Source organism: Sinocyclocheilus rhinocerous, unplaced genomic scaffold, assembly GCF_001515625.1.
Source record: "Sinocyclocheilus rhinocerous isolate Xijiao unplaced genomic scaffold, SAMN03320098_v1.1 scaffold3526, whole genome shotgun sequence".
NCBI lineage: Eukaryota > Metazoa > Chordata > Actinopteri > Cypriniformes > Cyprinidae > Sinocyclocheilus > Sinocyclocheilus rhinocerous.
The window spans coordinates 114391-135538 of NW_015653006.1; the positions used below are offsets into that span (position 1 = coordinate 114391).

Sequence of the window (21148 nt, forward strand, 5' to 3'; positions counted from 1 at the left end):
ATGGAGTGTAGATTGATGTGGAAAAAAAGTAATTTAAAGAAGTTTATCATAAGGCAGCAACATAACAAAATGTAAAAAAAAATGAAGGGGTATGAATACTTTCGCAAGGCACTGTATATATATACATATATATATATATATATATACACACACAGAGTACATAATCCAACCACAATATATGTCAAGCTGAAATGTCTCCCAGAGAAACTCACCCAGACATGCTGCAGGTCTTTGCTATTTACAGGATATAGAGCACAGTTGGTCCCTACAAGTTTCACTGCACATTCGGTGTTTATGTTAGTCACAATGCCACACTGTTTATCCTGTGGATTCAGAGAACAAATAATTAACCACAGATTTAAGCTTCTTGATACGGTCATCAAAAAGATTACACATTGTCTGCAAAAACATTTTAAGAATTCTATGCTACAATCCTTCCTACATACCAGGCCTTTTTAGTAGTTTCTATTCATTTTTAATAACTAGTTTCATTTAGCAGTTTCAGTAGCGTCTAATTCTTTGAGGGAGTTTTTTTTCTCTATTGCCCTGTACATTGTTTTGTCTTTAAGTACAAGTAACAAAAATACAACTTACATTTGAATTCATTCTCCGGACAAAGTCTCTAGGCACAATGGATCGATCTTCAAGTTTCAGCTTCAAGATCAAGATAGGAATTATAAGGAATTAGCAGAGAGAGAGAGAGAGAGAGAGAGAGAGAGGACGTATGAGCAGGTTATAACAGCTGTTGCTTATGCCTTAGGAAGTCAAACAGCATGAATTTTTTTTTTTTTTCTCCATTTGATTCTTTACTTGTTAATCAGGATTTGTACAGAAACTGTCAAATGAAATACCAGGGCTTTCAAGGACATTAAGCACTTATTTTTTTCATGGACTGCAGTCAAAAATGTAATCAAAATTCTTCATTATTTGACAGAAAGAAAAAAAAAGGAATTAAATAAATTTAAATATTCTAATAAAACTAAATGGTACAAATAAATAGCAGAAAATGCAAAGTAGGCAATGACTGGCAACCTTAAATGTGGGAACAAAGCCCAGAAGACTACAGCATTTAAGAGCATGCTCAACATCATAAACTTCCTATACTGTTCTTATTCCAAGATGCTATAACTGAAGTTAAAAGAAGCAGCATTTTATTTGTAAAATCATTGTAAAGCATAATATTATTTGTAAAACACTGTAACTGAAGTAATTGTTACATTGCAATCAAAATAAACTAAAATGTCTGTACGTTAATCATGGGAATTTTTTAGCAACTTCAGTGCAGGTTACACAATCAGTCATTTTTACGATGTTTTATTTATATATATACATAATTATGATAGTACATTTACCATATTATGCATTATGTTAGATGCACAATAGTCATGCATGACACAAAGAACAAAGAAAATGCATGAAGCTTGTTTATTTAGCAAAAAATTAATTAGCGCACAAAACACAAATCCGCAGTCAGTCTGATTGACTGAATTGAGTTCTCTTTCGCCGTATACTGCACTTTTAATAACTATTTTTGTTACAATCAACCATGTGATGCTTTTTATTTTGTCATTCATCCTGTTTCTTAATTGCTCTAATGTGTTAATAACTTTAAACAGTACTGTCCACTGAAAGCTGTGCCTGATATAAATGAAATCTCTGTCGATTTGACACTTATATCACCCAGCCACATAAAACAATAATCACTTTTGCTTACTTAATTTAGCTTATGTCCAGTGGTCGTCTATCTAAGACATCGTTAACTGCATGCGTTTGATTCCACAGACAAGTCCATATGTCACAGAAGTTTGCTTCTACTGAGATAGCAACAGTAGAATTTCTTTTGTCATCTGTTGTCATCCGAATTTTAATATAAGGACTACAAAACATTTTACCACCACTCTGGTGTAATGCATTAGGAAATTGCTTTGCCGGTCCATGGCAGTTATGTGAGACTCCGGTGAGAAAGTTTCATTTTCGCTGTTTCACACACACCACTCACTGATATCACGTAGGCTATCTGTATCTTGAAAATAATGCATTTTATCTTTATTAAAATGACGGATAATTCAGTTAGTAATTATAATTTAGCTTTTTGTGAGACCTTAATTTTTGTGATTATTTTGTGGTGAAATGGCGAATTATGCAGGATCACAAAAAACGTGACTTTATTTTTCCTTGGATTCAGCAATCGCGGAATCGTGGAAACTGGAGGGACTGCATTGTTACACCAGTAGGTGGTGGCAAGGGACTGTTTTCATGAGCAAGTTGAAAACGCTGATCCATTCTTGAACAAAACAAGGTTGTAAACAAGGAAATTATTTTACCTTTGAACAACACCTTATAAGGTTCAACCAGCAAACAAAGTGTGCTGGAGTAACACTGAATCTAATGCTTTATCAAGATCAATGGACTGACCAGCGATGTCATGTGAAATTGTGTCCAGTTAACCTTGGTTCCCTTGACATGAGGGAACGAGATGTTGTATCAGAAGCTGATGCTATGGGAAAACACCTTTCTCCTAAATATACTGAAACCTGATTAAATCATGCTATTGCCCTGCAATAGTCAATGCCGTTCAAGTGCACACATTTTGGGAGGCTACACACCCTATAAGGTGAAGCTGAACGTAATTTTCTCAGAATCTTTCAACCAAATAAGGAAGTTACGGAAAACCCTCAGCATAATTAACACAGCATGATTGCGACGCCTCATTCACTCATTTCAGGGGGTCGAGGTTACGGCAGTAAATGGAGATGTTCCCTTTCCATATCAGTCTCTCAACGCCGTATCAGAAGCAGACGCTACGAAGAATGTATCAAATCACACCGTGTTACTGTAAAGCAGTGGTTCTCAAAGTGTGGGGCGTGCCCGCCAGGGGGGGCGCCCGAGTATTGCAGGGGGGGCGCGGGTCATCAGCAGCAAAAGAAAAGAAATAAAACAGTAAACAGCCAAAGGACGTAACTTAGAATGGGAGATGGATCGGTTTGTGAAAGGGAAGAGAAAAGCCATAGATGAAGTCGCACAGACCCAGGCAGGTGCTGGTCATTTAAAAGCTAAATGCAGAAAATATGACGAGGATCTTGCTCTCGGCTTCACTCACTGTGTCTATACTACACTACAGTTGTCGCGTCGCGCCGCAAGTCGACCGTTGCAAATCATTTTAACTTTGTGTCAGTACGTCATAAATAGAACAAGGCATCAGTTTAATGTCTGAGAACCACTGCTGTAAAGGGTGCACAGCATAAGTGGAAGTCAATAGACATGAGGGGGTGTGAACATTCTTTCTCGCAGGTGAACTGTGATCATACCTACATGAAGGGGCATATAACAGCACTTGTGGAATAATACATGTGAAGTTGGGTTGAGCAGTCGGACCAGCCGTTGCAACGAAGCTGATAGGAAGCGGCGAATGCGACACTGCATGAGTGACATATCCAGCTGCTATGACAATTCACAAAAATGCTGGTCATTTTCTAACACAACAAAAGGGACAAGCAGGCTCCATCGGGAGGGGCCTGTCGCTGACGAAAATCACAGGTAGTTCAGGCGGAAGTGAGGCACGGAAATACTGATTCAGTATGAGCTCATCCCCAGACTCTATTGCCTCCAGCTGCTGCTTCCTTCTCCACAGCTCTTGGGCGCCGGAGCGTGGAAGTGATTCAGCGTCCAGCTCACTGTCAAATATGACTGCGGTGGCAAAGGGCTCATCATCTGACACTCATCACGTTGCAGTAAGGATAGCCAGGTAAAGCAGCGGTTCCAAATCCTCGTCCTGGAGCACCCCCACTGCACACTTTTGATATCTCTTTTATCTAACACCTATATTTGAGATCTAGAAGTAGGCTCATTTGAGATGTGCCTCCACTCGCCTTAAAAGTAGACAAGAGTAGACAGTTGCAGTGAGGGGAGGAGTGAAAACAGGTCAGACAGTTCTGACTTCTTGTAGGGATCAGACACCTACAGGATCAAAGGTGGATATTGTGTGGTTCACACTTACATACTTTGCTGTTAATAAATTGAATGTAACTCAAATTTTGTTACTTTTATATGAAAATAAATATGGTGTACAACACACCCAAAGTACCAGTTATTTATTTCTACCAACAATGTGTTTTCTATCCTTTTTAACCCTTTAAGCCCGCACGAAAAAATTCATAATCAAATACTAAGTAACCCCTGAATGGAATAACAAAATATTTTAAATGAATGTAATTATTTTGATCAACTCTTAACGAGCGCGGAGCAGCCACTCTAAACCGGAGTGTACCGCAGGCGGGACGCCCCCCCTCCGCGAAAATATTACTAATCATATTTTTCAAACCACTGCCTTGATCAACAAAAATTGATATAATTTGAAAGCTTAGAGTCTGAGCTTTACAATGCATGTAGCCGCTTACTCCAAAGTAGTGCCGAGTTATTTGCTGATAAATGACAAAAAATTCATAATTTACTAAATATGTTTTTTGTGCCATTTACTCTAATATGTCAAAAACATCATACAGCTCAGATAGTCATGTGTCATATATCATTTGAAAGGTCTCATTCTCATAAGAATTTATAACGCACATAAAACTGCACAGGCGGCATGTAGTTTAGCAAAAAAAATCTAAGGTAGCTGTCATGTAGCGTTTTCGTTCCTAACTTCATGAAACATGCATATCATAGAAACTGGCACGTCATTATTTGCAGAAAATTCTCCCGATTAAAAAGAGCCCAAACTCACCATAATCAACCATAATCCATCATTCAGATCTAAAGATATCACTCATAGCGCTATAACACATAAAACAGAATTAGGACATGTAGCTTAGCAAAAAAATCAGAGGTTGCAGTCTTGTGCCGTTTTAGCTCATAACTTCACGAAACATGCATAGATCTTGAAAAACCGCACAGAAGTATTTTCAGAAAATTCTCCCGATTAAAAAGAGCCCAAATTTACCATAATCCGTCGATCAGATCGAAAGATTTCGTTCATAGAGCTGTAACACATGAAACCAGACAGGCGCGCTTGAGGCACAGCAGAATAACTGTACTTTCACTTTGCGCTTTTATTTGTAACTTCATGAAACATGCATAGATCATGGAAAATTGCACGTAATTTTTTTCAGAAAATTCTCCCGATTAAAAGGAGCTCAAACTCATATGATGTGATTTTAATTTTTCCTTTCTCTTTGGAGTGTTACAAGCTCTTGGTGCATAAAGAAGATCTGTAAAGTTGCAAAGACTAAAGTCTCAAATCCAAAGAGATATTCTTTATAAAAGTTCAGAGTCAGCCACACCTACCTAAAACGGCTCGTTCTAACACGCCCCCACATATCTACCTCACTATGTGGGAAGATTTGCATAACGCCGCCCAAATGTTCACGCAAAGAAAGAAGGCGTAACTTTTATTCTCACTGTAGTATTGTTGACGCTGCAGCCATGTCGTGAAGACGCTGTGTGCTTCGTTGTGAAAGCGAAACTACTTTGTTTGGTCTTCCAAAAGAGGACGATAACCGCTTCGTCATGCCTAGAGCTGATCTGTGCTGGTCGCTGAGGGAACACATCAACTTTCACCGTGGATGAAGCGGAGTCCAGCACGGGGTCGTCACATGTGGTTGCCGCTCATTCGTCGCATCTGCCGGGCGCGCCGTTCTCGACCCCGCCACCTCAGCTCACTCTTGCCCGATCCCGGCCTCAGCGCACGCTAAGCCGGGGCTTCCGCTCACGCTAGCCCGGCCTCAGCTCACTCTATCCCGGCCTCAGCGCACGCTAAGCCGGGGCTTCCCCTCACGTTAGCCCGCTGTGTTTTTTGTTGTTTGTTTTGTTGTCAAAAACATGGTTGTTTGAACCAATGAGCATTAAGCTGTGTTGTCAGCAAGTCGTTTCCCATCATGCCTTTTGTCAGTGCAGTCGGGAAAGAGCAACTGTGCTTGACTGCATGGCTGACTCACTCTCGCGAGAGAAATGCATTTTGCGGTGATCACCATGATAGGTTCTCATTTCAAATAAGCCAAGTCTTTACTAATGTTGATAATGTTGTTACTAAAGTTGAATCGCATGTGTTTGATTATGGAGACATCTAAAATGTGCAGCGCTGGGGGTGCTCCAGGACCAGGATTGGGCACCACTGGTTTAAAGAATACTATGACAAAGATAACGCTTTCCTCATTCAAACTGATTTTTTTTTCCCATGAATATGTGATTGACCTGAATAATGAAAGCAGTATAATACACTTGGAAATATATGAGCAATATCACTCTCGTAGTCATGCAACATGTCTCTATATCAGACAAGCTGCAGTGTTGATTTTTTTTGTTTTGTTTTTTAAAGCACAGGCACTGTTTTTCTTTTGACATATTGCATGTTCAGATATTCATACAACAAAATATTTTGGGGCCATAAAAATTTTGTGAAACTGAACAATGCTGGCAGTGACTGGCAACTTAAAAAAAAAAAATAATAAAATAATTAAATATTATTTGCAAATACTTCAAAACAATTACTTTCAAACTAGAATTAGACCTAGAATTTCCTTTACTATTCAATTTCTTCACGTTTAATAAAAAATAAAAAAGTTTCTGCCAATGTTTAATAGATGGTTACAGCCTAGCATTAATTATAAGAGGAGTTTTGGCCAACATTTAGAATCAATGAATTGAATTGACTGATCTAGCAATTATAAAGAGAACGATCTTTGTTCACTTTCTGTATATAAAATAATCACAATATAGATAACACGTTTTCATGCTACTAACAGGAACAGTGTGAAGCTGATTGTTTAGTCACTGGCTTGAAAAATATTTTTTTTTCTATTTCTGTAAAACTGCGTTTTTGCAAAATTATGGCAGAATTTATTTTATAATTTATAAATTGTTATTTACACAGTTCAGCCCTAGAAAACCTGCTATACTTTTCTTTCAGTCGTACTAATGGTAATTTGTTGAGTGGATATATTCATAAATGTACCATTCATTTATTTCATAACAGAGGGTAATGGTTGCTTCACGACCAATATGAAAGTTCCGTGCAACTAGGTGGCTAAATGCAACCATTGTATGCAAATGACTTAAGCACCCTGTACGAACACTGGTTAATTCTTTCAGTTCACATGTGCCTTCTTTTTTTATATATAATAAAAGATGTATAACATTTGAATAAGGGGTGTAAGATATTGACAAAAATTTATCTCAATATTTTAGGGGTGTGCACAAATAGTTGAATATTCAATCTGTAATTATTATTCGAAAAATAAAAACACTATTCGAATTTTACTACCTGTCGACCTGAGTGAGCTGCACACGATCCGCCATGTTTATCTTCATGCTAGAGCATTTAAAAGCAGCATTCAAGAAAGAAATGTCTTCTTATTAAAGCTATAGAAATGATTCAATCCAGAGCAGTGTGTGATTTTGTTTTTATTTTATTGTTTGCGTCATATTAACAGCATAAACAGCAGTAGGTACTGTATATTACCTACTGCTGCTGTCACTTAATACACAGATCTAATATAAACATGTGATTTCTTTCTTAGCTGTTTAACTTCACAGACATAAACGACTGTGTGTTTTGTAACTTGTGTTTTTAACAAACTTGTGTGTATTTGAGTTTAAAGGGGTCATGACATGGATTTTTTAATTATTTTATTATGTTCCTTGAGGTTTACTTATAACTTAAAAAAAAAAAAAATTGTACAAAAAAAAATATAAATGTGGAAAAATTATTATTTTCAACCCTCCTTCTGACCCTCTCTCTAAAACGACCTGTTTTAAGAGGCGGGTCCTTTAAAGGGTTAGTTCACCCCAAAAATGAAAATAATGTCATTAATTACTCACCCTGGTGTCGTTTCAAACCCGTAAGACCTTCGTTCATCTTCGGAACACGTCGTGAAGGCGCTGTGTGTTTCGTTGTGAAAGCAAAACTATATCGACTATAACGATATCCGCTTCATCACGCCTGAAGCTGATACATGCTGGTTGCTGAGGAAATACAACAACTTTGCGCTGTGGATCACCGGATCGGCTCCCTAGGCCACCGTTTGTGACGCTGTGACTGTCATTTCTATTTGCTTTTGATGCGACACTCGCATTCAGCGTAATCAAGTGTCAGCCACGTTAGGTGACAGAACACCAGTGGGCGGGACCTATGGTCCCTTTGAGTCTGGTTCAGCAAAATGAACGAATCTTTTTTCGAGTCATTTCATTCATTTTAGCAAAATATAATTAAAATGTTACGTGTTACTTCCACATCTACTACTTACGCAAACGTTGATCAAACTACAAACAATACAAAACTATAATGCTATAAGAAACAGAAAAGATTAATTCATTGTTTACCTGAGTCTTCAGTCTATGATTAGCTCACCACCTCTTAAACGGGTGCATAGTTATTATTATTATTATTAGTAATAGTAGTATTATCATTATTATAATTATTATTTACTCTTACAGTTACGTGATGCGTTTCTGGTCTCAAATTGTAGCTTTTTACTTCTTACAGTTTATAAATGTGTGAATTTCTGTCATGATGGTTATTTTCCATAACACTGAATGTTGTAACAAAGGTAATAAAGAGTTGGTTATTATTATTAAGTCTCTTTCCGGCTCAGACTGCATAGGTTAAGCCAGGGCCAGAGTGGGACTAATTTTCAGCCCTGGAGTTTCATGCCTTAGCCCACTTATTTTTATTTTTTTATTTTTTTTACTGCCCGTTTCAGTGCTGCCTTTGCGCTTCCTATTATCCATTTTTCATCTATTATTTTTTGCTCGCATATCTCCAACAACTTAGGTTTTTTGTTTTTGAGCAGTGCAGCTGTCAGGGGAGTCAAAAGATAATTACGTCATCATTAGGGTTGCCAATTAACTTCAGAAATGGAAAATAAGGCACAATTGTGATTCTTTATCTTTTATTCTTTAAGAAAATAGTGTTTATTCTTGTATTCTTGTAGAAAATAAGTGTTTGTTCTTTAAGAAAATAAGGGACAGAATAAGGGACGCTCCAAATATTTGTACTGTACCATAATGTATGTCTGCCTGCAGTCAAATAGTTCTCAGAAATAATCACAATTGTTTTACTTAACCTATTTATGTACAATTATTCTAAAAAGAATTTTAATGTCATACAAATATGTCATCGGCCTGAGTAAATTGTACCAATATAGAATTTTGACTTCACAAGCGTAGTAAGTTAGGAGGTGGAAATATTGTGAAATTACAAATTGCATGAATTTTTAATGCGTAACAACTGAAGGTCTATGAAACGTCAGTCAATAAAGCATTTTAAACAATGGCATTTAAAGTTTTGAACTAAAAAAATCATTACAGCCATATAGCCTTTGAATGAATGAAAATGCATATTTTTCAATTAAAGAAAACTTAGAGAGTGTGGGCTGCTTCTGGTGCTTGGATTTGTAGCCTACTTCAATAATGAGGTCCAAGAATACGCTAGAAGTTAATTTTTTTAATGTCTTTTTTCTCTCTCTCTATTCTCTCTATTTAACTGCATTTCAATGAAAGACGTCTTCCCTCAGGTAATTTGAATGTTGGGCTCATGATCAATAAATTGTTTGCATTCGCCCCAAACTGAATCAAAACGCGGATGGTGAAGGGAACTGCCGTCAGCGCGAGACCCGCTCGCTGTGAAGCTGGAGCCGGCAGAGGATTCCGCTTGGTCTTAAAGCCTTCCTCAAACGGCTACTTCACAAATAAAACAATGATTTGCGAAAAAGAATGAATAATTATCAATTGAGAATTTGTTATTGATATGGTCTGGTGAAAATAATAATATGGGCTGCGAGAAAATTATAAATAAAAAGAGTGGGGCTGCTATGAGTGCAGGCAGTCTAGGGACAGCATCACTGATCTATATATAATATCTATTATAGATCAGTGGACAGCATCCATATTTCAACCCCAGTGGCATGACAACACCACGGCCCTAGCGGCCAAAAAAACAGATCGTCCCACCGGGAATCCTCCCGGTGCTCCCGATTAGCCAATCCGGGCCTGGGTTAAGCTTATGGGTCTTTCACGTGATGAACGAACACTTGAAAAACCAGAAGACTCTGTAACATGAGACTGAACTGAAGAAAGATACATTCTGGAGACACCTGAGACTTATATTACACCTTGTAAAAAGGGGCTTAACAGGTGCCCTTAAAATATAGATTTATTCCTGTTAAAATGACAAAAGTGAATCAGTTGAGAGCAGCGAGAAATTCTCTCACTTTTTGTTTGATTAACATTAACAACACAGACAGCACCAGGTTTATTAGCCTGCTGTCACTAAGACCAAATGTAAAGATCTAATATATTGATACACATGTTTTTTGTTCACATTCACTTAAGACAGAAACAACTGTGTTTACAAGGATACTTGCAAAGACAGCATTTTGACACATAAGTGTGTGTATTTGACCGTTCAAGCCCAACAAGGTGCCAAAAAGATCTCAGTTCAATACTCACATGCTGTGTGACAAGAAGCTTTATGTGTGTGCTTTTCAGGTGTGTTTATATGTCATAAAACTCTGGCAGAAACAATGCAAAAAGTAACAATCTGACCAAGTGTATATGTAATCCATGAACAAGATAAAACCTGTAAATACTGGGTTAAATACTAAATCTGGATCCAGGTCAGCTCTATCTGTTAAGTGGGGCATCCTTGAGATCCTGTTACTGATCCACTCTAATAAAGGCCAAATTTGACCAAATTCAACTCAAAAAGCAGATTGTTCAATTCCACTAGCTACATTTTCATATGTAACCGGTATGTACTAGAACCGAATCAGAACGCAGATTTCAGTGCCTCATTTCGGTGCCATGCCTGAGCAATCGATTGAAATTTTTGTGCTCTGGTTCTCCGAAATGGACGTAAGAAGCATCATCACCGGCACCGCACGTGAAAAATAATTTCCCGACTGAGAAAATGTACGTGAACTCAAGTCAGAAAGCTCTAATAATACAAATCCAACAAATCTTTGTAGTAATGAGTGTGTCCATGTTGTTTTCACATTCCGACTTAAAAGCACAACTTGGGAAATGAGAGCATCCGAGGAGCGCATGAATGCAGTAATTACACACTTGCTCTGATGGCAGCAGATAGCCTTCCGTTAACTAAGCTAAACATGCTTAAATTAAAATGCCTAAAGCTAAACTTCCCTTGTATTCACATTTCTAAACCTGTTGTCCAACAAAAGAGAACATTAACCTTTTTACTCCACAACACCAGTCAAATGCTTCCTTTTGATGTGGTTTCTTGTCACAGAATGAGGCAGAAAATATGTTCCATGGGCTACTTTAAAAAGAATACATCGATTAGCAATGGATAAATAAATATACTTAATTATTATGAAAATACCAGAGATGGCTTGAATAACACAGATAAACTATATTGTCGCAGTCGAGCGTTTATTGTCTTTTTTTTTCATTCAAAACGTTTATATGTTCGGTTTACTCAGTTACAGCTATAATAGCTAAGCCTTTGTCCTTATAAGGGATTTCCTGGAGGGTCATGAGTTCCGCTACTTCTGTGACTGGATATGTGGATTTTCTGTGCGAGTGCGCCCTCTTGCATCCAGTGTGAATGAAACAGACATCATGTGTTTATAGTGCTAATGGCCAATCCATTATTTTTGGGGGAATTTTTATTTTTATTTTATTTAATTTTTTAAATGGGTCCTATTATGCTTTTTCACTTTTTGAATTTTAGTCAGTGTGTAGTGTGTATGTTTGGGCATCTTCAAACTTACGAATCTCAAAGTCCACTCCAAAGGGAGATATTTCGTTTAAAAAAAATCCCCAAAAAAACTACAACGAACGGCTCGTTTGGACTACAGCGTTTGTTTTCTGGGTTTTGTGATATCACAAAGCGGCCCACTAGAATATCATTAAAATAATTCCTGCCTACGGAAATTCAAATGGTTGGGGGGTGAGGAGGGGTGAGGTCGTGGTTAGAACGCTTGGTTGAGTGCATCAGACAAGATGTCGACGATGAAGAAGTGCTGCTGTAGCCTCAAGTTTTCGCAAGTTATTACACATGCACCTGAATAATTATATTTTTTTGAGCGGAGCGCTGCTTTGTGTAAAGCCGTTACCGGGGAAACCTTAATCTCTACCACTCCAGAGAATGAGTTTGCATATATATGCAGCCTGGGAAACACTGGACTATGGTATAAATAAATTCAACTGTATAACAGTTTCACTGCAATTCATGTTATAATGTTAGAATTAAATAACAATAAAATAATACATATGCACTTATCTGTACATAGTAAATGCAGTTATTTTTAAGCGGTTGTTGACATCCTATCTAAAACGTGATTTAGCCAAAAAAACAACAACAGTTACCACTCTAATATGTCTCGCAATATCCATGCGTGCAAAGGTTCTGCGCGATTCTCTTGTTCAATATTCTCTGGGTCTGAATCCGGCTCAAATTGATATAGCAATATTGACGCCATCCTTAACTAAACCGGAGCAGACAGAACTTGCTGCTTTGGCAAGGGAAACACAGTACAGTACAAGGCAGAACTGAAACACCGTCTCAGCTGTTCGCCAATCACAGCACACTGGGACAGCTAACCAATCACATCACATTTCGTTTTTCGGAAGGTGGGCCTTCATCAAACCTGGAACTAATCGATCCGTTTGTGCCAGGATGGGGAGAAAGGTATTGTAATTATGTAAATTATGTAAAAAATAATGCGTTTTTCGAACCACCAAGCAAGAGAACATGTTCTAGAACAGCCCCAATACAAATTCAAGACATTGTAAAAGAGCATAATAGGACCCCTTTATATGCCAGGGTTCCCACTCTTTCATGAACACCAGATTCAAGGACTTTTTAAAGCACCATTTTTATATCAAGCACCTATCAAATTCACACCCCCGAATATGTAGTGTCATGGAAGACCTTACAGTACTTAACATTTCACTTACACTTAACATTTACACATATATATATATATATAAGTCTGCTGAAATGGTCAACTATAACAAAGCCATAGTAGAGGGATTGGCCAGTCTCTTATTGGGACATCTATAAGGTTAGCCCCACCCCCACTTCACCCCACCCCCAAAGCTGAGTCAGCAGTGATAAAGAAAGAGTGAGAGAAACAAAAGGACAATGTTGTAAGACAAAAGACAGATGGGACATTACAACCTTCTGTTTGCGATCATTTATTCAGGATTCATGCTGTGTCCTGATGAGTGCCATCCAGAAAAATCTCAGGGGACATGAATCTGATCTCATTGTTTAAGCATCTGTAGTTCATTCCAGAGATATTTTCACATTACAGACTCAAAATGAGATCGGTTTCACTAGGAGTCATCATTTAATTCAAATTCAGATGATCCTTAAATCACACCCTCAAATCCTTTACAGATGCTGTCAGTTTACCTCCATAGTGGAACAACATTATAGCTGTGATACATATTAGGCCCTGGGCTCATTGTATGGTCTCTCGTATGGGTATGATACTATTAATAATACCCATTTGTGAGATATGCTACATCTCTCTGTTCATGCAGTGTGGGGTGAATCTACAATGGTGACAATGGTGTTGTTTACAAAAAAATTAATAAAAACCAGATACTATACACAAGCTCTCTGCATAGAGTGTATGCCAGGGTTCCCACTCTTTCATGAACACCAGATTCAAGGACTTTTTAAAGCACCATTTATTTTATATCAAACACCTATCAAATTCACACCCCAGCATATGTAACATCATGAAAGACCTCTTACAGTACTTAACATTTCACTTACACTTAACATTTACATTAAAAAATTCAGAGTAATGAGGTTTTGAACGTGTAGGTTTCATAAATTTAGACCATTTTGAGCAGTCGTGTTCAAAGGAATTTAATTAAATCCATTGAAGTCAATGGAGTTCACACTGGTAATATTCAAATACAATTTCTCAAAATTGATAAAAATATATATTCTTGCATCAAACAGTTTTTTGCTGAAATTCTTATAAAATATTTAAATTTGAAAGAATTTCTCAATTTTTTAATTAATAAAAAAGCTCGAGTCAAAATAATTTTGTAAATAACTTTTTATTGTAAATCCCATTTTTTCATAAATTCTTATAAAATATTTAAATTTGAAAGAATTTCTCAATTTTTTTATTAATAAAAAGTGGTTAAACAGGGCTCTACGCTTACTTTTCTTTTAAAATTTAAAAAAATTTAGGAGCACAGTCAAAAATTTCAGGAGCACCTTCTAATCAATAATCAAAAATTCTGATCAAATATCAGCCTTCCCATTACGAGATGATATTAGACTCCTTAAAGTGATTTACAGGGAATTTAGTTTTTACACCTTTGTAATGGCATTTTTCTAACTTTATTAAAAGTATGTCATCTTTTATGTCAAATTGAAAAATTATATTTATAAGCTTTTTTAAATTTCTAATTAAAACAATAGAATAAAATCAAGTAGAATAAGAATAAGTTACCAATCAAATGAAATCAGTATTAAAAAAAATAATTTGTACTACAGAGGTGGCACAGAAGAACACAAAAGTGTATTTTCAGACGTTTAATGAGGCCCAGAGGTGGCATGAGTGCAATTAAATTCATAAATTCATGTTGAGGTTAATGTTTTAAATATAACATTTTGAATATAGAAATATTAAACGAATTAAATAACAGAAAAGATCCTTTAAAAATTAAAGTAAAACTGCCAGTAGGTGGCGGAAAATCATTGCGTTTATCAGTGAATCATTCAATTGATTCGTTCGAATGACTAATTCATTCAGGAATGAAGCAAGTGACTGGCTTTATGAATGGGTAATTGATTCAGATTCGTTTAAAAAATGCACGTTCATTCATAAACGAAACACCGCTGTGTTTGCTTGGAGATGCGCAGCGGCTCAGCTGTGACATTGTTTGAAATTATTTTTGTTGATGAAATAAAGCAAAATCAGGCAATAGTGTTGTAGTCAGTCAATGCAAGTCACTTAATATTAATTTCTTGTTTAATGGACTGTTGTATTAAATCAATATCACATTTGCAAACTTAACAATCACCTTAATAATCATTAAAAGCTGTCACTCATCGCGATCTCACAAAGTTCCATTCTAATCAACGAAGCTCCATACACTGCACAATAAATCTATTATTTACACCCTGTCAACACTTTGTTTGCTATAATGAGAAGATTCGTGAAATTGCAGAACTCAGCACTGAACAAAACTCCGGTGTTTGAGTAGTGAGTGGATTCTGATTAACATTGTGTTCAAGGAATCAACAGATTTGTCTGTGATACATTACTCAACGCAGCAAAAACACGTTGTAAGTACGTTAGAAACCTTTGAAGCTCCCCTGAGCCCAAACACAAATATGCTGATCGGGTCAGTCGCACTGGTGCTCCTAAATATTTTTTTTTCAGTCGCACGCAGTAATGTTCAGTCACAAATGCACTGCTTCTCCATAGGTTCATGCAGGGCTGCACATCAGCTCACACGCTAAGTTTTTTTTCTCGCGCTACCCCATCTCAACCCCCAATCATTAGCGCCGTTTCGTTTTGTCTTTGACAGCGTCAGCGCATATAGGACAATTTTTTAAATAGCACCATTCTACTAAACAAAATTTATTTCATTCAAGCACTTTCAAGGACTTGTATTTGTTTTCAAGTACTTTCCAGGCCTTGAATCCATGTGTCTGATATTCAAGTACTTTCAAGAAGCGTGGGAACCCTGGTATGCTTGTATGCTGAGCTCCTTAAAGAGGGCATCTGCTTCTGCTGTTAGCCAAGGAATTGTGGGAAAGATCACAAATTGATATTTTAGACACACTGCTATCCTAAAAATTAGGCCAAAAATCCATTTTGTGTGGTTATTTCCACACAAATCAAGCCTTGATACAAAAATAGATTCTACTGCACTACAACCTACAGCTCAACAACAGTTTTGCCATTTTAAATCATGAGAACATGACTATTCTATAAAGAGCAGTCCTGTTGTTGTTGTTTTTTTTGTTTTTTTTTTGTGAATAGAAAAAGCCTAGAACTATATGATTACAAATAGCTCCAGATCAGCTCTGGCTCCTAGCAGACATTTTTCAAAGCACCACGCAGTGCAGTGTATGGTACTGCACAGTTAGGTGGGATGTGGAGAGTGAAATGGGCAGATATCCCAGCATTTCACAATGTCTTATCGCATCTTTTCTCATCCACACGTGCACACACACACTGAAGAAAACTGAATGGGTCACTTACGGTGTAGTGATAAAAATAGATGGTACTTAGAATAGTTATTTTCCTGATGAGTTTTATTCTTTTTTTGTTCTTTCATCCCTGCAGAAAAAAATGTTGTCATGCTATAATGTCATATACATTTTAAATCATGAGAACATGACTATTCTATAAAGAGCAATCCTGTTGTTGTTGTTTTTTTTGTGAATAGAAAAAGCCTAGAACTATATGATTACAAATAGCTCCAGATCAGCTCTGGCTCCTAGCAGACATTTTTCAAAGCACCACGCAGTGCAGTGTATGGTACTGCACAGTTAGGTGGGATGTGGAGAGTGAAATGGGCAGATATCCCAGCATTTCACAATGTCTTATCGCATCTTTTCTCATCCACACGTGCACACACACACTGAAGAAAACTGAATGGGTCACTTACGGTGTAGTGATAAAAATAGATGGTACTTAGAATAGTTATTTTCCTGATGAGTTTTATTCTTTTTTTGTTCTTTCATCCCTGCAGAAAAAAATGTTGTCATGCTATAATGTCATATATTACTGTCCTAAATTTGTGAACCCTCTTCAGTAAAACAGGCTCATATTTTGTTCAGTTTGCAGTAACCTTCACAGCCTGAGCCCAAAACAAGGCTTGATTACAAAGATCAATAAGAATCTGCTCACTGCATGCTTGTTTAGACTTCTTGCGCTAATGAACAAAATGCTGTACATGTGCGTCTGCGTTGGAGCAAAGAGGGAGGAACTGCAGCAGCACACTGCCGCACTACAGGAGCCACGCCTTAAAAATGGCACACCCCTTTTTCCTGATTGTTTCAAATGCTTTACTTCATCGATTAAAAATGTTTAATCTTTCTGTCATTGTTTTGATTCTTTAGTAGGTAGAAAGCTAAATACTACCTACTGCCAAACAAGGTCACGGGTTCACAATACAACAACTGGGCTATGTCATAATGCAACACTTTTGAAAACAACTAGACCTCATAACAATGATCCTGAAACATTGATATTTAACCATTACATCACAGGAAAGGGATGAGGTCTCTTTATGTTTCAAAAAGCTGGACTATACATAGCCTAATACTACTGCAATAAAGTAAAATGAGAAGACATGAGTAGAAACAGAATATACTCACAGTTTGTAAAAATTTTACTGATTTCTTGTGCTAATGATTTCAGCATCTAAATGGAGAGTATTAATCAATTTTCCGATCTTAAATGTGAGAAACAAACAGAGGCCTTGCATTGCGCTATGATGACAATAACAAGGAATACAAACTATCTCTTCCATAATAATCAAACAATTGTCCTAACCAGTCACTACGGTGCCCAGGAGGTGACATGTTCGGTTAACTTAGTTTTGTCGTGGCCACGACACAGGCTAATAACTCGTAGGAACGTGATAATATGTCGTGGCCACGAGATATTCATTTGAGGGAACGTCATATTAACTTGTGGGATCGTGATATTATGTCATGGCCACGAGATCATTTTGTCGAGGTAACAACATCCTTATATCGTGGCCTCGAGATGCTATGTTGAGGGAACGACATCCATTTCTCGTGGCCACGACTTCTTATGTAGAGGGAACGACATATTTTTCTCATGGCCACGAGTTTAATGCGTAAACAAACCTGCGTGACCATAGCAACCCGGGATTATCAGAGATGGATTCATTAATATTTTATTTTGAATTAAGAAATTATTATATTATTTATTATAGAAATTATTACATTATTAAATTATTATATTAACCATAGGCCTTGGGTGGCCACGACTTCTTATGTAGAGGGAACGACATATTTTTCTCATGGCCACGAGTTTAATGCGTAAACAAACCTGCGTGACCATAGCAACCCGGGATTATCAGAGATGGATTCATTTAGGGCTGCACGATTAATCGAATGATTAATTAAAACATATTTCATAGTATTCTAATCAGTGATAAAGGCTATGTTGATTAGCATTGCATTATTATATACTTTATTATAATAAAAATTATAACAAGACGAACTCAGATAAACCATATATTGTCTTAGTCGTGTGTTTATTAGTCACGTTGAATTAATGAAAGCAGTTAAATCTTCTGTTTAATCAGCAACCGCTATAGGCATTTCCTGGGTTTCTTCTGCGAGGTGTATTTGGAGTTTCAGCGCGAGAGCGCCCTCTGGCCTTCGGATGGAGATTTTCTACTGATCACAGAACTGTGCTTCACTGAAAGATAGGCATAACAATTGCAGCTTCTGACTAATCGCGATTTATCGCCTTTGTGATTTAATTTCGATTAATCGTGCAGCCCTAGATTCATTAATATTTTATTATGAATTAAGAAATTATTATATTATTTATTATAGAAATTATTACATTATTAAATTATTATATTAACCATAGGCCTTGGCTACCGGACTGTATTACGTGCGATAGTCAGCATTCAAATGAAGTTTATCATGAATAAATGTTACATAAAGTGCATAATATATAATAGGCCTACAAGAAAACATTTTTATCCATCCTACAGTCTTGTAAGTCCATTAACTGATCGTCTTTTGCCCATAATATTTGTATATTATTATTATTATTATTATTAGCCTATTATTATTGGTTATATTTTTACATTAGTTTATATTCATTTTTCCCCTTCATTTCGATCTCTTTACTTAAAGGGTTAGCCCAAAATTAAATGAAAATTACCCCATGATTTACTCTCCTTCAAGCCATCCTAGATGTATATGAATTTCTTCTTTCAGACGAATACAATCGGAGTTATATTAAAAACCATCCTGGCTCTTCCAAGCTTTATATAATTTTTTGGACTTCAAATTTTGGGCTACCATCCACTCCCATTATAGCTGTTCATGAATAGATAAGATCCCTAAAGTTGCAAAGACTAAAGTCTCAAACCCAAAGAGATATTCTTTATAAAAGTTAAGACTCGTCCACGCCCTCCTAAAACGCCTCGGTCAAACACGCCCCTACATGTCTACGTCACGATGTGGGAAGATTTGCATAACGCCGCCCAAATATTCATGCAAAGAAAGAAGGCGTAACTTTATTGTTGCTGCCACCGGCGGGGCAAAGAGGAGAAACAATAATGTACAGTATGTGGAAAATAATGTTTTTGTCCAGCGTTTTATTCTGAAACTAAAACTGAAACCTGGAGAATAAAACAGTGAATTCTAGTCCATGCTTTAAAAGGGCACTGACAAAAAACCTGAAAACTATTCTGCAAAAGAATACACTGAAGGTCCAGTAACATCGAGAGAATGTTTATCTATCCAGTATTATTGTGCACTTACATTGTTTACTACTTGCTGAGTTGGAGCTACAACCACTTTTTATTGACAAGTGTTTGGATATGCTGATCACGGTTGAACAAATGAAAAAATACACAAATGATCAGTGATTGTTTATAATGAAGTGATTCACAAGTCTTAAATATTCACAGCCAATCAGCTTCCATGGTAATTCTAAACGCTTAATTTAATAAATTAATTTGTTTGTGCGTGTTTTCATGAGTAACGGAGCCCTTTCAACAGATCATATGTGAGATTCAGCGGCCGTGTCCCTAAACCTTTTGAGCTGCCTACCTAGACACCATTCTGGGGTTCAAAATTAATCAAATTACCTCATTCTGATCACGTTCTGAGAATCGGTGAAATTGAAAGACAATAAACGTATCTCGGCCACGTTTAAATCATTACAACAGAGAAAAGAGAGCAAAATAATGAGTTGCTGATCGTTGTGGTTGGCTGTATGAGCGAAGGGAAAAACAATGCGCACGATCATTTGTGTCTTTCAGTACCTTCGTTTCCCGAACATCCTGCTTCGTTCCTTCAGGATACCACTGAACCCGCACGAATCCTCTACCGAGAGGCCATGACCGTGTGTCCGCCGCCCCACTCTCATTGTCTGAATTACCGGGAGCGCCTCCACCTTCTCCGCCGCCGCCGCCGCCACCATCTCCTCCTCCTCTCCCTCCGCCATCACCGCCAATCTCGGAGTCCGAATCTTCGAAATCCTCTTCGCCGTGAATCATCCGTACGAGCCCGAAACGCATCGCCCCGCGGTGTTTTCCGTAGACCAGGTCATGCGTAAACAGGAGCCGCTGTGTTCCGCCTGCTGTAGGAGAGTGCGCGCCTGACGAAGGCTCGGAGCTCGGGCTCGGGCTCACGGCCGGAGAATGCGCTACTGTGGCGAGTTCCGCCATCTCTGCTGCTGACTGATGCGGGAGGAGAGGGATGGAGAAGTGAATAGAAACCTGTGAGCAGGAACGGCACGTGTTTACGTCTGTACGTAGAGCGCCGCATGGAGGACGGGTTTACCTGTTACCAATGTCCTGAATTACATCAGTGTCTCCAATAACAAAGCACTCATGCGTTTATTTGACTAAACTGCATTCATCAGAAAATGCAAGTTTTCAAAGCAAATGTTTTGACGTCGCGTTGTATAGTATCAGACTGTAGTAGTCTGTATCAGACTAAAAATGACGTCCAAATAAGGGACACTGGAAATAGTGTGTGTGTGTGTCATACAGCGCTCACTGGTTATGTGTTGTATGTTTGTCTATGATAATTCATCTGCTGCTCCACCCAAACACACGATCATATGAGAGATCAGCCACATGGTGTCAGTGTCTGACTACAAATAAAGGCTGCTGTTAAACTTGGATTGTTTGTTAAATGTACTTTTGTTAGGAATCAGTCTTGAAGGAAGCTGTTGATGCAGTTAGCTGTGTCCTGGTTGGGAAATGTGCCATTTCAAGCCCAGTTTTTTTTTTCTATTTAAAAGTGTACATTTGGTGATGTTTTTTGCAGATGGTTCATGTATGTATGGCCTATGTTTGGATTGATGCTAAGAGTTAAAGACAGTGTATTTGTATGCATTTTAGAAGGACTCTTTATTGGTTAGGGTCACCACATCATGGTCCAGTTTGAATATGGATTTAAAGTTATTTTTGACGT

The 21148-nt window shown here is 37.5% G+C and overlaps 1 protein-coding gene across 1 annotated transcript in view; it reads right to left on the reverse strand.

Moving 5' to 3' along the window:
• Positions 1–20810, reverse strand: part of ube2o (ubiquitin-conjugating enzyme E2O) — a 73879-nt gene extending 53069 nt beyond the window's left edge. The window contains exons 1-3 of the mRNA XM_016521637.1: positions 19990–20810; positions 595–654; positions 213–323 (exon numbers count right to left, since the gene is read on the reverse strand). Of these exons, the coding sequence (XP_016377123.1) occupies positions 213–323; positions 595–654; positions 19990–20394 (576 nt within the window). The 5' untranslated portion in view covers positions 20395–20810. The remainder of the gene's footprint in view (positions 1–212; positions 324–594; positions 655–19989) is intronic.
• Between the last annotated feature and the right edge of the window lie 338 nt (positions 20811–21148).